General features: G+C 41.4%; 1 protein-coding gene across 33 annotated transcripts in view; it reads left to right on the top strand.

Moving 5' to 3' along the window:
* Positions 1 to 16,449, top strand: part of LOC111249148 (uncharacterized) — a 334,604-nt gene that overhangs the window by 313,778 nt on the left and 4,377 nt on the right. For 22 of the 33 annotated variants that reach the window (XM_086987375.1, XM_086987374.1, XM_086987373.1 and 19 more), the window contains 14 exons: positions 4 to 216; positions 602 to 664; positions 1,318 to 1,383; positions 1,766 to 1,819; positions 4,976 to 5,098; positions 6,599 to 6,738; positions 7,163 to 7,362; positions 7,944 to 8,094; positions 8,322 to 8,461; positions 8,758 to 8,884; positions 10,148 to 10,200; positions 14,384 to 14,660; positions 15,263 to 15,417; positions 15,812 to 16,285. In XM_086987375.1, the coding sequence (XP_086843501.1) occupies positions 4 to 216; positions 602 to 664; positions 1,318 to 1,383; positions 1,766 to 1,819; positions 4,976 to 5,098; positions 6,599 to 6,738; positions 7,163 to 7,362; positions 7,944 to 8,094; positions 8,322 to 8,461; positions 8,758 to 8,884; positions 10,148 to 10,200; positions 14,384 to 14,660; positions 15,263 to 15,417; positions 15,812 to 16,285 (2,236 nt within the window). The remainder of the gene's footprint in view (positions 1 to 3; positions 217 to 601; positions 665 to 1,317; positions 1,384 to 1,765; positions 1,820 to 4,975; positions 5,099 to 6,598; positions 6,739 to 7,162; positions 7,363 to 7,943; positions 8,095 to 8,321; positions 8,462 to 8,757; positions 8,885 to 10,147; positions 10,201 to 14,383; positions 14,661 to 15,262; positions 15,418 to 15,811; positions 16,286 to 16,449) is intronic. The other 11 variants (XM_086987368.1, XM_086987378.1, XM_086987371.1 and 8 more) reach the window with 11 other exon arrangements.

The raw sequence follows: 16,449 nt of genomic DNA, 5'->3' as shown, positions 1-16,449 counted from the left end.
TAGGCGCTCCGCTAGTAGATGAAGAGGCTCGGCTACGCGTGGAGTACATGGAGCGGCAACTTGCTAGTTTGACAGGACTGGTTCATAAGGCTTTGGCCCCCACCAGCCCGAATCCGGCCTTGCAGGCCCCCAATGGAGTTCTTCAAGCTTCACATGCGGGAGCCAATCCTGCATCCAGGCCACAGCACCTTATTCCTACCAGAGACACCGATAAGGGTAAGAACAGTTACGATAGAAAATAAAAGAGCTAGCGCCATTAGTGGGAATTTAAAGCCCTATTGTTTGATAGAGATTTTCTACGTAATAAAATCTAACTGTGTTTGCTAACCACAAGATTTTAATATAACAGCAATACGGATAACTGAAGTAATAAGCACCTAATAAAACTAGGTTGCACCAAAATAGGCGTTTAAACAAACGAAAATTAAGGGAACAAAATAGAAAACAGTTTATGCGCAATAGGCTTGACACAGTGGTCAACATGTCGAATGGTTCTTTTTAAATAAGAGCTATAAAGTTAGCGCTGTTCCTCTTATTCTTATTAATTCAGCTGCTTATAAAAATCTTCAAAACTTAAAAGTATATATATATAAATTCACAGACGGCTCTTCACCATCGTCCACGCTAAACATGCCAATATCAAAGCCAAGACAGTCGTTTAAAGGTATTTTGATTTTTTGCTATCTGATCATATTTTTATGGTCTTAGCCTCAATATCGTTCTTCCTTCGGAAGCTTCCTTTGCCCGTTTTTGACAGATAACCCGTTTTTTCATTTCGGTGTTACTAGGCCGCCACTCAGACGATGAAACCCATCTCAATAAAGATTGCTTCATTAAGTAAAACAGTACGTACTCTTTGTTCAAATAGCAAAAAATAATCTAGAAACCATTAACGGCTTTGTCAACGAGCAAGCCAGGTGGATAAGCCTCATAAGGTCACCCCAGAAAAGTTTCCAAAAACGTTTTTGGCGTTGCTTTATTCTGTAGATGATCCATTTGTATTAAGTACATCGTCGAAGTTTTGCCCCAGCCTTTTCCTTATGAAGGCTGGTTAGAGTCGTCGCCAGCACAGTAATCAAGCGTATTGCCCTTAGTGGCTTCGAACTCCGTCATAAGTACTCTCTTGGAGTTCGTGAAGTCGTTCTTAGCTTGCCTTTAGCTCTACTAGGAATTCTCATACCTCATCACATTTGGCTAACCTACCCCTGATCACTTTCCCTGGCGAAAATTTACTGCATTACTCTTATCAGCATATCGTCCCTCTAAATGGGTTCTGGCATGATTCTTTTCGTTGCGCCTGCCTCTACTCTCTCTCAGAGGAAAAATCGGTGTCTTTCTGTGAGGAACCCCTAACGTCCTCGTCTCATTCACCTTCGGCGCAAGGTATAATTAATGGCTTCTTAAACGAACATAAAGAAAATATTTAACTTGATTTATATCCAATTGTACAATTAAGGATGTACTAGAACTAAGTACATTCTGTAGTATTCGCAGATTGAAATTTCCTTGAAGTGATGTCATTTACTGATACGCAATTACTGACCGTATCATTAGGCACAATATTGTACAAATTTTCTCTGAATTTGACGAAATATTTATTTGTTTTGAAGTCCTTCTTTTAAAATACTGTTATCTTTGACTACCCTATCGTAATAGATGTAACTTCTTCCTGACGTGCGCAATGATGGAAACCATAAAATAGTAATCACTTTTGACGTATTAACTTCATCAAACCTTCAATTGTTATTCTTATTTTTCATTGCAGCCAATAGACCAATGAGGCCTGCCCTCAAAGGGTTTCGCTCGTACTCTGTATCGGGTCAGTGATTTTTTAACAATCTGCCAATTGTAGTGTTTCGCCCTCCCTATTATCACTTCTCTAAATATACTGCCTTTCGTTTGTTCGTATGACTGCGAAAAAAAGACTGAATTCTTTGCGTGGGGTGCAGCTTCTTTTCCATGAGTTGCTTCTGTTTGTTCGATATTTTTTGATGATAATGTTTCGTGATGAATGTCTGTCGTTATCTATCTCAGGTATGATCCATATATACACAAGCTGGCAGCGATATATTGGAATATACGTTATACTTGACAATATAACAAAGCATATTAATTCTAGAAGAGTTGCTCTCGACTACATAAAAATTTTTAATGAATAATTTGCACTTTTTCCCTGTAGAAACCCTCAACGAGGCCATGAACTGGCTTAACTTCTAAGTAAGCGGTGTACTGCATTGCGACAGAGTATACGGCTACTGAGAATACAAAAAATAGTTGTTCTATAGACTGGTAGAAACTGCGACAGGACATCCATACGCTTCCACAACTAATTACAAAATGTATAAGTGCGTGTCTGGTTATTCTGCACTGTCCATGCGCGCTCTCATGGCTAACTTTTGGATGGCTCAAATCGTTTTCTAACACAACAGATACAGGTTCTACGTTATCAAATCTCAGCAGAAGCTCCCAGATTCCCTTTATTCTAAGGGTTGCGTCGTGCCGTCCTGCTTATTTTCACAGAAAGTCTTCGTTAACGAGGAAGTGTATATGATATAATCGTAGATAGTACTATGTCGAACGATAGGTCAAAGATACTTCATCAACATGACATATCCGTTGATACAAGCGAAGCAGTCTAGGACTGGTTAGGCATGTTCCAGAAGCAGAACCGATGCCGACGCAGTAACTTAGAATTGAATATTCCCTGGGTTGTTATATATGAAACGAGTCGAATAAATGTCAACATGGTGATGCCGGTATTGAAAAGGCATCTAAAGGAATGATTGGATAGGAATATTTTGACAGAGGCTTACAAGTTATTTATACCCCGAACCGATGCCGTCAGCGAAACATCACACTGAGGACGCACTTCTGCGAGGGATGTCTCTGTTGACACATGTAGACAATGTTATTGAAACAACTGTTTTCATTTAAAATGCAGCTTAGAAACGGGTGAAGTCTGAAGCGTCCCAATATATTGGCTGTCGCTCTGTATATATGGTTGTTAATCGAGCATATATATATATATATATATCTATCTACGAGTACATCTAGGACAGTCTTTGCGAGTTTCTTTCTTTATCCGTCATATTTAAATTATTTCAAGACTCTTTTATTAATATATTTCAACGTTCTTTTAAAAAAAACGCTGGTTTCTAGGTGCTTTAATTTATCCACTTTTCTTTTGTACCCGCGATCAAGCAACATTCAGCGATACGTACAAAAGCTAAGCTTTTGGTAATAACGCCGAAAAAGTTAGTGAAGAAGAGATTCATTTTATATTTAGAATCGACACATAACAACCACCACAAGTCGTTTGAGTGGCTAGGATGCTTCATTTGCCAAGAAAATAAGTTTCTATAATATGTAGGTTTCAAATTAAGGCTTGTAGATTGATTTAGTTACTAACCTTTATTGAACAATAATTAAGCTTTTTTTTTTTACTTTTGCATCTTTTTGTAGTGAGAGAAAAATACCTATAATAATAATAACACTGAAAAAATGACACATGTTTAAGTTTAATACAATCCGAGTCCTGCCTTATTTACGGGCAGTCTTTCTCGCAAAATCACAGATTCATCCGTTATACAAAGAGGCATAACATCCATGTATACTTCTAATACCACACATCAATACAATTTGGTAGAAACAAGTGTCTGTATATATATAATAATGCAATAAACCCAAATGAGCATGAAGTTAGTATATTCTATCAATTATACGTTTTTTGTTGAACACTTGTGTACATTGCACGGCACACTGGTGCCCTTAAAACCTATCACATAGAATATATATGTATATAGAAAATGATTTGCTGATTTGTACTACTTCATGCGTCAGCATGCGCTGCTTTCTAAAGAAGATGATGCTTCTAAAGCAAAAACGCATAAAAATAAAAAAAAAAAACATGGCATAAATTAGCTAAATAATTCTATGATTGCAAATAGGGATGAAAAATATGTATTTGCGACACATTTAGCTAAAGCGAAGGTTGTCCTTTGAAACAAGCAGTCCCCATCTGTAAAGGTGAAGTTTTTACGTAAGAACGAGCCAAAAACCTCCAAGTGATCCTTCTCGTAGTAAAGCAGATTGTATGAATTATTATATAGATTTTCATGCAGTGTTTATGAACGCCTTAACAACTGTATCAGAGTCTTGATGTGCCTCGAACAGTACCATATATCCACGTTGCTATCGTGCTTAGTCCTCAATTAAAATTTCCTTAGTTTCTCTCCATCGAAGCGCCGTTCAATATATTGTCATCTGTTGAGTGTGTCTTTTCTATGGAAGCCCTTGTGATTCACTATAAATAAATACCTAAGGCCTTTCCTCGTGCTCACATTTTTCTGTGAACTGTTAGATATGAAGTATTGGCTGAGATGGGGCATTTTCGCGTAGATTTTAGTTTGGCATCAGTGCGGTAATCCATTCCCATTTCTATCAACAAGTACGCTAATTTAGAGCTCGTTCTAATGCGCTTATGCTAGGGTATTTTAAGTATGGTAAAGTATGATCAGCTTACGGCAGAAGCGTCGGAAACAGCTTTTGCTAGTTTATCTATTCTCTTCTAAAGTGAGAATAAAACTGAGCACAAACAAATTTCTTCTGGCGCAGTTTCAGTTGATAAATATGAAATCCAGCCTTCCGCAGTGCTGCTGCGTGTTGAAATCATGGTTCATGTTCAACCTCCAGTGATTTTCCGCTTTCCCGAAACGAACCTTTTTCCGGAGTTAGTTAATTGTCCAGTCACATACTATGTCGGCATTTGTACGTTTTTGCAAGCGTGGTCCTGTTTAATACCAACATTTTTTCCGGAGATATCAACATATTTACATCCCAGTTTACTGTTTCGTACTGGTTCATTATATGTAAATTTTACGTCGTGCATTATTATTGTGGCGTCCTGTGTGCGTCTTTGTGCGCATTCAAACTCATGCGGCTGCTGACGTTAATCGAACGGCGAATGTATATCCAGATGGAGACTTCGACCCGTCCAGGCTACCGCCCGCCCTTCCCGACAAAGAGTCGCGCCTTAACAAGCCACCGCCTCCTCCTAAACCAGCAGCTTCGGCATTTTCCCACAGCAACAATGGTACAGGTGAGCGGGTCGTTCGTTGAAGCTGGCTTTGCCCAAATCGCGTGGGGCTTTATTAAACCGAAAAGTTTACAAGCTATCATCACATGGTGCATTACATCATACGATTAGCTACAGACCCATCGAGAGTGTAAGGATATCGGCTCTCGATAGAAACAAGTCGTAATAGGTTACTCAACATAGAAATACCCGAATATTCATTCGTTCACTCCAATATGGAAAAGCGAAAACGTACTGAAGAACTAAGGCAACATTACAATCGTAACTTCACACGGAAGTTTCTTAAATACTGGGATGCCACTGATAATGGTCTGTCGAAATTCAATAACAACAGATGTTCGCAAGACGAGTATTTTACGAACACCTATTCAACGTGGCCTTCCAGGAAACCCTAGGTTAGAAAAAAAAAATGCCTACGACCAACTAAACAGCTATAAATTGTGTGTAAAACAATCTGTATACAAGCCGATAGGTGCAATTTCCGGTGCCTAGATTGCACATGGAAGAGATTATTTGGTCTTTACTACTAACCACCGACAAGTATGATTTGTAGTGCATCTACTGAAAGCTGATGAATACATGTCAGGAAAATAATAGCTAAGATAGAAACAAAGGAAACTCAATCGAATCCATGGAAAATGTAAAATATGGCCTATTTCTGTCGGTGATGTCATTTGAAGGTACAGGTTTGAGTCGATTCATATTTCACGGACAAACGTACGCTCTCGTTTATTGATTCAGTCAAAGCTTTTCAAAGAGCAGCCATTTACAGGGTGCTGGGCATTGTAATCTCATCATAATAATAACTATGTTTCGTTGTTAATCATCAGCACAGATCATTGCTACCCAGGGCGACCTTTGTTTAGTAAAGTAAAGTAAAAGTAAGAAACATACGACTTCTGTGTGAATCGAGACTCATTCTAACTTAGCTTACTTATTAGTTAGCTTGAGTGAATTATTAATATAAGTATGCACCGCTAAATAGTTTTTGCAGTGGCGTTCTGTCCTTAACGCTTAACGTCTATATACGCAGACATAACTTGCATTTTGAACTTTTGTCTAGTCACTATTTTATGGCTCCGTGATTAAGTACATTTCGTTTAAATAATCGGGCAAATAGTACCAAAGGGACTGACTCTCTTGTTGATATTGTTGTTGTGGTCCAGTTTTTCACAAACGAGACATACTATCGTTTAGAGCTCCGCGCTACAGCCGGTGCAGATGTAGGCGTGTTAGCGGCATCTATGATCTGGCCAATTAAAACTAAAAAGCCATACCCCTTTAACGTCCGCTAATAATAGTTATCTATATAATAAAATGATTAACATTTAGCAGTGCAACAGCTTGCCCCGGAACGAAACGAAAAAACGTAACATTTGTTCCATGCTATAACATACGCCAGTTCCCCTAGTTTCGCATTGCCTACCGCCTCAATAAAATAGTCGAACCATGTATAAATACATCAAGCCTCTTTTATTACTTGTTTTATGTTTGCGCTTGCAGATGTGGGCGTTCCGTTGGCGCCTGAAACGTGCGCCCAACTACGCCAATTGCGTAGGCACACGAAGGAGCTGCGTGCCGAAGTACGAAACTTGCGACGAATGGCGCAGGCTCAAGCAGCCGCTACTAAGGAGGCTGTCAAGGTGAGTAACAATCTCGGACTCAGATAATAATAGTTATTATTATTATTATTATCAGCTTGCCATGCTTTGGGCTATAAGCTAAATTTGCCTAGCCAATGCTAAGGCAATGTTTCAAAGGATTTTTATAATTTACAGCTATAAGCAACCCACCTTACTTATTTTTGACTAATACCCTGTTTGGGGCATTTTTTTTATTGAAATATTAGAAAGATTAGCTACGTAACCGCTTTGCAATTTGCGCGACGTTTATCCTCACCCTATATAGGGCACTCTGAATCATTTTCTATTACACAGGTGAAACATTTCCATCATTCGGCGAGGCTTCTGATAGCGTACTTCGTATTGCTTGTGTTATATTAGTCATATGCTACCAGTGAGTTTGGGGTCAGTCGTATTTACGTTTCATTCTTGTGTCTAACCACAGGATACGTGCGCAAAGATCAACGAGGCGATTGTACGCGTGAAGATCTCCCAGGAGAAGGAGGACCGAGAGAAAGAGAAAGAAAAAGAGGAGTTGCTTCAGGGGTCGGGAGACGCGGGAGCAGCCGCCCGTGAGCGAATTAGAATCTCCCGACAAGAAGGTTCCTACAATGCAGATGCTCAGACCCTCGAAAAGGACCTTGCGTAAGTCAACCAGTTTAATATCAATATACTCATCCCTCTGCTTTCCGTCTTAACTAATATGCAAGTCAGTTGTCGCTCAAAACCTATAAGTAAGTATGGTTATTTCACAAGTGCAACTAATTTAAAGATAATTCTAATTGTTTATATTAAATAGTTGCGTAAAGCTATTGTAAAGAAATCCACCTGAAGAAAGAAATAGGACGAATAATAGAGACAGTCTTTAATGTTGAGTAAAGACCCTGATTAGTTATTACATTATTTTTCATATCTCTATCATATACTAACTATATCTATATAGTTACATGAACGTTGTGGTCACTCCCTTCTGCGTTACCTTTAACTGCCCTTGTGTGCCGTAGAACTACTAACACGTCCTTATCTTGGTGTATTTGTATGGCTGATGTGCCATTACTACCTGTAAATCCTTCGCCGAATCCTTTACCCCATGCCAATATCTCATACGTTCTCGACCGGCCATATTGGCTGTGTATATGTGCGCCCGACAACGCTAATCAATTATTACGTGGATCATTTAAACGTCAACGGATCTTCAATACTGGATGATTGTTCGCAATTGCTAGTGAGTTGGAGACGCAAGTCGAAGAGCTTCGCTCGAACGTAATTAATCGTCGCTGTCGCGTTAATATGTCCAACGTGGAGAGTATGGCGCTTGTGCTCTCCAAGGCGTCGCGCACCGTTGCCGACCTTAAGAACCGATTCCCCGCTTTACAGGTATGTCTAATGCTTGATAATGAAGAATTATTTAAGCCAGCAGCTATTTGAAAAAAAAAATCCAATAAGCTTGATGCGGACACGTTCGCATAGCCAAATCGATAGTTGTGCCTAGAAGAAAACAATCTACGTTCTTTAGCTTTTTACAACTATATCAAATAATCCATTACCACCAATTAAAGATGGTATAGAAGGCCTTCTCTGATCTGTTTTTTTTGCTACTTCAGGAAACGATGAAAGCCGTAATTAGTGGCGAAATGGAGACGGTTGTCCGCGAAGAGAAATTCCTCAAGGAAGAGCCTGAACGGCTCGAAAATGCCCTGAGGAGATGCAAGAAACTCACGGGAACCTTGGTCACACTCAAACGGTCCGTCATTAACACTCTCCCACCTACCCTACTAACAACCCATTTGCCCATGATTTGTAATAGAACATTGTTCAAATGATTGAAAAATGGCAGCACGAATAGTACCTCAAGCTCAGGCAGACAACGTACATGGAATCGTTTGCGCAGTAGCCTTTCCGTAACACTGTACTTTCCCAATACTAACCAAAAATCAATTCATTCATTTATGTCTGGATGGATGCTCATGACGGATATCTGGCGATGTCTAAACGGACGCTGCCACTGCACAAACGTCTGCTTTCAATGTATCGCCGTAGACTCGCGTCGGTTCAAGAGCAGCGACACACATCTTTACCCGAGAAGTCCGTCTCGGCAGACGGACCTGGACCTCACAGCCACAATAGTCACAGCGACGGAGAGCCTACCCAGGCCAGCCAGTCCCGAGTAAGTACAACATCGCTGGTGGATGAACCAACAACAAGCACAGCAGCTACAGCAACGCCTTCTTCACTCAACTTTCCTGGCCACGACCAGCAGAGCCCCATCGAACAACAACTTAAACAACAAAATGTTGCCGAAGGCGATGCCGTTATCGCCGAACCAGAACAGTTCGATTGCGATGAGCAACGTACGAAAGATGGGCCTCCATTAGCCGAACAAGAGGCATCCTCGTCCGCAACCGATAGTTACAGTAGCAGTAGTAATAATGACGTTGATTCTGATGAAAATAGCCCACCAGTAATGGCATCTGAACTTACCGCCGAGCCCCTGATGGCCTTCGAAAAAGTCGATAAGGAGGCCTCGAATACAAAGAAAAACGACGATAGCGCTAGAAATCTGGAGGGAGAGGCGTCTCGACGTGATACTAACTTGAGGGAGAGTAATCTTTAAGTGCGTATATATTGAAACAAGCCAAGAAATGCGTCTAGCTAAAAGAAAAAGCTACCACATCGGTCCTTTACTGTCCGAAAATGAGGGAGTGTCGTATGGTGAACGTACGAAAACAGCAAAATTGGGGAACTATAATCTATAGCATACAAGAGGTAGCTGAATAGCCAATACCCGAACTGTTTTGTTCTTTCATATTTTTGTTATAAAGTGCCATTGCGTACAGCCGGGTGAGAAAACCTGGCGCAACGCTTGCCTTTCTTAGCGTGGTCCAAAGCAAAAATCATAACTTTTTAACATCTTTGATTCTCTATGGGAACTTTAGCAAAACTCATCTTCATTGTCATAATCACTGTATATGTATGGAATCCGGCCTTTTTTGGTTCCGTACATTTCAATGTGCTTTTTGGCATTTTCAATTTTTCAAAAGGTGCTTTGCCGAGAATATTTTTTAAGCAACTTTTTTCCATATCGCCATTTACATCTTGATTATGGATGAAATGAAGCTCCGAAAAAAAAAAAATAGCCTATTATGATTATTGCCAAGCGCTATAAAGAGAAGATCACAACTCACTTGTAATATTACTTTACTGCTATTAAAATAATCGTCAACTTCGTTGAATGTTACGTTTATATTAGCTCGTGCTAACGTACCCGCTTTCTCTTATCCTCTGTATCTATTTACTGATCTATATATATATATATATATATATATTGTGAACATGTTAGAGCAAACAAATGCTAGACTCGTTAATAGCTCTATTATAGCTTATGTCATTTAGATCAACTCACGCTTTTGTGCTTTTCTCGCCCCAGCAGAGCGCCCTGAAGTTCAGCTGGAAGACGAGTTCGCATTTCCGCGAAAGGATTGAGTATGATCAAACAGACTATTGTTATTAAATTATACAGTTTTTGTTCATGCCATATTTAATATCCTATCGATCTTCCCCCTCGTTGTTTTGCTCTCACTGTTGTCGATTTTCACTCTCAACACAACGTACTTCTTCTTCACTGTGCCTCCTTGATAGTCTTATTAGATTTAATGGCAATGCTTCATTCGACTTTATCGAACATTTGACAACTGTCCGCCCGTTGTTTAATTCAATTGTCAGTGAATGAACAAACGAAGCATCTTCTGCAAGCTCTTTTTCTTTTGTGGCCTAACCCCCCAGGTTTGCCTCTGTGTAACTGGTACCACACCCCACTTCCCACCCACCCCGCGGCCCCTTCTATTCTATCTGACCGACGACTAACGGAAAACAGGGCTTATTCTACCAAATGTACTTCTGCGTTTTATTCGTTCCGAGTTTCTATAGAGAAAATTTCAGAAAGTGAATAGTCGTTTTTATCGAAAAATAACGATTGTGGTCTACTAATAGTGTACTAATACGATGCCGTGGGACGGTTATGTTGATCCATCACATGGCATTTGATTATGCAATATAATGAGTATTTAGTAAATGTAATTCAGCTAAAAAAATCCAATTAAATTCAACATTTCTTGTTCTAGAACTATATATAAGCGACAGGTATTACATCTGTAATGAACTTCTCAAAGTTACAAATTCAGTCGTGCTACGTTCAAAAACGTATATGATGGTAATATAATAAAAACAAATTAATTAAGACAACATTCCTGTGCCCGATGGTAACGTGCTACATTTTCATTCGACATATGACTAGATGCTCATTTAGGCATTTTATAATAAAGGTGTAAATGGTGTATGTTTTCAACTCGGCACTTATTTTGTCATTATTTTAATTTTCTTTTGTTCGCTTGTGGGTTCTTCATTCTATTTCTATTTGTTTTCCTTTGGTTGTATTTCGTTCGCCGATGAGAGTCCATTCAGTGGTGCTGCCAATGCTTCTAGCTATCGTGTTACCATCGCTAGCCGCGTTTTCGATCGTCGGTCATTCCTCCTGTGCCACCTAACCAATTTTTTGAACCTAAACAGTCGTGCTCTAAATATTCGTTGTTCCATTTTTGTGACCTCTATGTATTTTAAACCGATAAAACCAGACCCCCAACACTCGACTTCGCCGAATAGGTCGGCTCCATATTGTCTAAGCGTGCTTTACTTTAGATGTAATTGGATAAGTGGTGCTCTAGGTTCGAATCCAGCCGTAGACACACTTTGTTTCGTGCCAACAGGGGACAACTGTTTAAAGCAGTGCCTAAAGGCGGTGGCGGGCGTACATTCGGAGGAGTTAGCTTGAGATGTAGTCGAGAAATAAAATTATTGAGAAAAAAACAATTCACAGACGATCGGTTACTATGCGAACGAGGGCCGTGTTAGGCAGGGTTATATTGTCGATTCACTGGCTAATTCATGAGTACTGGATTATACCTGGGCAAAAAATCAGTGTTTTCAATACTATGAGTAGTAAGCCCATAAATTTTACTTAGCAACGTATATCACAATCTGCAAGGTCAGACATTCCGAAAATACTAATCACATTATTAAGGTCCGTTTTGCTTACACGAGCAGACACATTCCCGGACAACGGGAGGGCTCACGGGTGGAACATAAGGCATTTAAATATAACTTAATAAGTATACACATAATAGCTTTTTCCACTATTCGGGCGCTCGGGATTTCTGGGGAAGGGAAATCTTCAAGCTTTCAGCTCAAGGTTAGATATGTTTTATTAACATAGAGTGGCTCGTTAATTTTAAATATATAATACATACAAAGACAGTAAGTTTACTAATGACTATTGCTTCTCCGGGTGATAAGCCTACCAAAGCCTACAACCTACAAAAGGAACCCGTCTTCGGCATAATTGGCACTTAATAATCCTTGACCATTTGTCCGTGTCAAGTCTGTCCCTATGTCGGTTGGAATTGTGCTTTTCTGTATATCTACCGGCTGTTGCTGCCACGGTAAGCTTCTTTTCTGCCTTATATTTTCTGCACATCATTATTAGCGTTACTGTACCAACATGACTCTAAAATCTGCGGGTTTCCTGATCATGCGTTTGCCATACATTCATTACGATTCACCGTACCTTAGACATAGAAAATAAATTATATACAGACCCACAGTGTACCTTATCACCGATACTGAGTGAGCGGTCAATCAGTATGTTATATCGTTGTATATATTGCTTATACTACCACGCTCACCTCGTACCGGGACGCCGCTGACGCTTGGCTGGAATGAATTAATTATATATTATAATAATGATAATGTTATAGAACTCATACTAATTTGAACACTCGTAATTAAACGTATGTAAGTAACGGAACATTTGAATGCTTCACTGAAAGTGTTATAAATCTTAATCACGTATACCCTACTTAGCCACCTACAGCAGCTTGTAATAGTAATGTTATCACTATGATAGTGGCCTTGCGATGGTATCGAAGTGCTTCCCTCCCTGTGCCAGGGAAATCGGATGCTTCTTCGTTTTTATCGACACCTCCTCGAAAAACGTTTCGCTTGTGGTTATTTCTGCAAACGACTCTGCCCTGTTAGTTAACTCCGGTGTGCATCTCACTCCCTTACGGATATACGGACACATTATTCAATGGGCAAAGTTATCAGCAACAATTAGTCCAGAAGATAGAAATGATCGAGTCCGTGTGCTAATAATTTGAAATACGTACATATATATGTGTGCGTGCAAATAAAACATTCGCCACATCACGAGCCCGTTCATCTATGATGCACGGAAGCTTGTTTGCTTGCCTGCCCTGTTCTTGTTGTTCAATGCTAATGTCAAAGTGTTACGTATATCTGCACTGTAGCATCGTCGGTAGGTGCCTCCATTCAGGGCGTGGGATGCACACTGTACAGCAAAAACACAGCAGAGTTTTTTAAACTACTTCTATGGTTATGCGTCATGCCCTTTCTGGCTGTAGATTGTTCCCTTCGTCCACTTCTTCTGTCCACTCTCACAAAGGGCAATGATAATGATGATACCGCTCCTCTTGTTGTTGCTGATAATGACACGATTGATTACGATGATGGTGATGACAATGTTTGCCTTCATCCGCTGTGCTGATTCCTCAGGTTTACTGCAAGTCATGTATTGCTGGCGCAAGAACCTCCGTGTGCCTTCCTTAGAAACCATTATGCCTAGAGGGCGAGCCCCTTAATACTTCATAAATGACTATCGAAAAAATCTGACCGGTCGGTACGATCTTCACCCAAAAATAGATACAGATACAGATCTAGTCCTAAACGCGTCGGCCCCAACCGGAGGTTCTTGCTATTTTGTACTTTGTTGCCATGTGGCGTCGCGTGTTCATTTATTCTCAATCGACCGTGCAGTGGTTACGTGTTTCTTTACTGAGCACCTGGTGGAATTCGGGCGTAGATACACTGCGTCTCGTCCTGGCAGCCGGCCGTCCGGAGCAATGCCTAACGGTTTGAGCACCAGGCGTAAAATTCGAAACATTTATTTTGTCCTTAAACAGCTACCACCGATGCTACGCGGTGGTATTCCTCTTGTTACTCATTCAGTTCCATTCAAATCCTCAGCCTCATTGTCCTGTGGTCTTGGTCTCCCGTCCGTAACGTTTTATTCATACATTCACGTCTTTTTTCCGCTCGTCTTCTTGCCGTCGTCATATTCGCTGTTTGTACTAGTTCTAGTTCCTAGAACTTCTGCTACTACTATTGCAAGCATCATTTCTCCACTGACTGATCCAAAAGGTGCGCGATGTCCGATATCCTTGCTAGCTAGTCGGGCCATTTGCGGTCTTTCCCTACTCCGGTTATCGTACTTCATATTTTACGCTTCTAGTCGTTTCTCTCTTTTACCTGTTCCTTTTTTTATCTGCTCACCTTTGTATATACTTGTATATTTCTATATCGTCCATATATTATCGTTTCGTCTGCCGCTGGCACCTGGAACTCTGGCGTCTCTGTCCATCTGTCCAACGTTCCTATGATGCCTTTGTCGGCTACATCTTCTTCTGAACGGATTGCAATCGTTGGGTGCGTTTTGGCTGCACTTCGGCACCATTGATCGATCGGTCGATGAAAATGACGGCTATCCTACCAATGTTCCTTCGGTCACACCTGCCTGCACTATTGGACCTCGTAGTCAGTTCCGCGGAGGCTGCGCATCAGTGGGTTGGACCCCAGAGCCGCAGGACGAAGATGGCGAACCAGGCCCCTCTGCCGGAGGTGGCTTAAGTATAGTTGCGCCTGAGGAACTTGTGCAAGTACAACCCAGCCAAAGCATCTCGAATGCATGCCAGACGTCCCAGGGGTCGCAGGGTTGTGCGCAACCGAGGGGCACTGCCGGCCCTGGCGTTCCCGGCCAAGCGTGGTCCTCCGCATCCGGCCATCATCTGCCGCGCAAACAGCTCAAGAGCGAGGTTTGTCACTCGCCACCACGTAGATACTCTTGTTCTCTATCATCACTCAACTAGTTTTCAATCTTTGGCCTATTCTCGTCCTACCTATTCCCTAGCACTAACATCACCGCTATTGCAACCAATACTATAATGAATATTGAACATCCGCCTACGAATGACATATCTTCATGCGCCGAATGATGCTAACAGATAGTCTATTTGAGTGGGTGAGTGAGCGCGAGGGTGCGCTATCGCTGGACCGTAGTCGCAGTACTAACAACGACGTTGCCATATAATCATGCACTCTTCAATGAACAGCGGGTACAAATACTAAAATGTCATTCAAATTATTTAACTGAAGCCTAACGTATTTTCGATATATGTAGAAAATCTTGTTCTAAACAAATCATCTCACCCCGTAAGTACAGTTTAACAAGTTTCTTCCGACTTCCGACGTGACTCTTATTAAAGGTATATATAATATGCAACGTTCCAATGTTATGACGGTTCTGTTTTTTTCATTCTCTTTTATCTCTGTTATGTCCCATTGTTCATTTCATTATTCGACGCACTTACGACGTACGTGTTGTTGCACCGACAACGATAACCCAATGGCACTCTAGAGCTCCGCGGGGCCGGGGGGGTTGAGTGGACTGAGTGTCGGACCTGGAGCTCCATCAACGACACGTGAAAGACGTCGCTCTGAAAACGCGCTTGACGCCCTGCTTGACGAACTGCAGACATTCTCGCCGCGCACAACCGAGTCCCCTAGCAAAAGGTATGTATCACTATAGTTAACAAACGTTTCTTTTCTTCTTATAAGGCTAAGCATAGCATTTACTGTATATAACAACACTTTGATGATAAAGCAAAGTGCCAACCATAGAGGATATCATTACCGAAAGTATTCAGTCATTCACTGCAGTCCAGCAATCGGCAGTTGTCCAAATTATCTCGTGGACAATCAATCGGTCGTATTGTCTAACTTCTCTGCAGCTCGTTTATCGATCTCGAAATCTTGTAGACGTCTCTCGGACTAAGCAAACAGCATAAAACCCAATAACATTTACCCGTGTATGTATGTGGTTGCTTACGTTCATAAGTACAACCCGTTAGATTCACATACACCTCCACTGAACCCGAACGCGACGCTAAGACCTTAACGCAAATAGCTTTGGAAATCTGCTCTGTCATTGCGACAGGTTTGTATCGGTCGAAGCGATGATCAACAGCGGCAGCGTATCCAGTAGTAACAGCGGCCTAAATGGAGACAACCGGAGCAAATCGGCCTCGACGCTGCCGCTGGGAGCTAGCGTAGGTGCCCCCGTAGGCAACAGCAGCAGCAGCAGCAGCAGCAGCAACAACAGTGGTGTTAGCAGCAACGTAGGCGCTAAGAAGACCCCGCCGCCTCCTCCCCCTAGGACGACGAGCAAGAGCCCCGTTCAGAGCCCCACCGGAGCTGGAGCGTCCAGCACCTCGACGACAAGCACAATGAACAACAGCAGCAACAACAACAAATGCAACGGCAACAACAACAACAACAACAACAACAACAACAACAGTTGCAACAATACTCAGCAGCAGCAGCAGCAGCAGCAACAGCAGCAGACCGCCCGCAGATGCCAGTCGGAACCTCCCTCAATCAGGTAAATTTCAGTCTCTCACAGTGACCTTTCTGCGCTTCTTGCTCCCTCGTCATCAATGATCGATAATCGCAATCGGTCAGTTACTCCATCAAGCTTTTGTCAACGTACTTAAATTACCATCAGACTACAAATCGCCGTTGTGCGGCAAGTGCTAATAGATTATA

Source organism: Varroa destructor, unplaced genomic scaffold, assembly GCF_002443255.2.
Source record: "Varroa destructor unplaced genomic scaffold, Vdes_3.0 BEIS01000004.1, whole genome shotgun sequence".
Taxonomy (NCBI): domain Eukaryota; kingdom Metazoa; phylum Arthropoda; class Arachnida; order Mesostigmata; family Varroidae; genus Varroa; species Varroa destructor.
The sequence above is the reverse complement of the archived record's forward strand: the minus strand, read 5'-3'. Positions and strand labels throughout refer to the sequence as shown.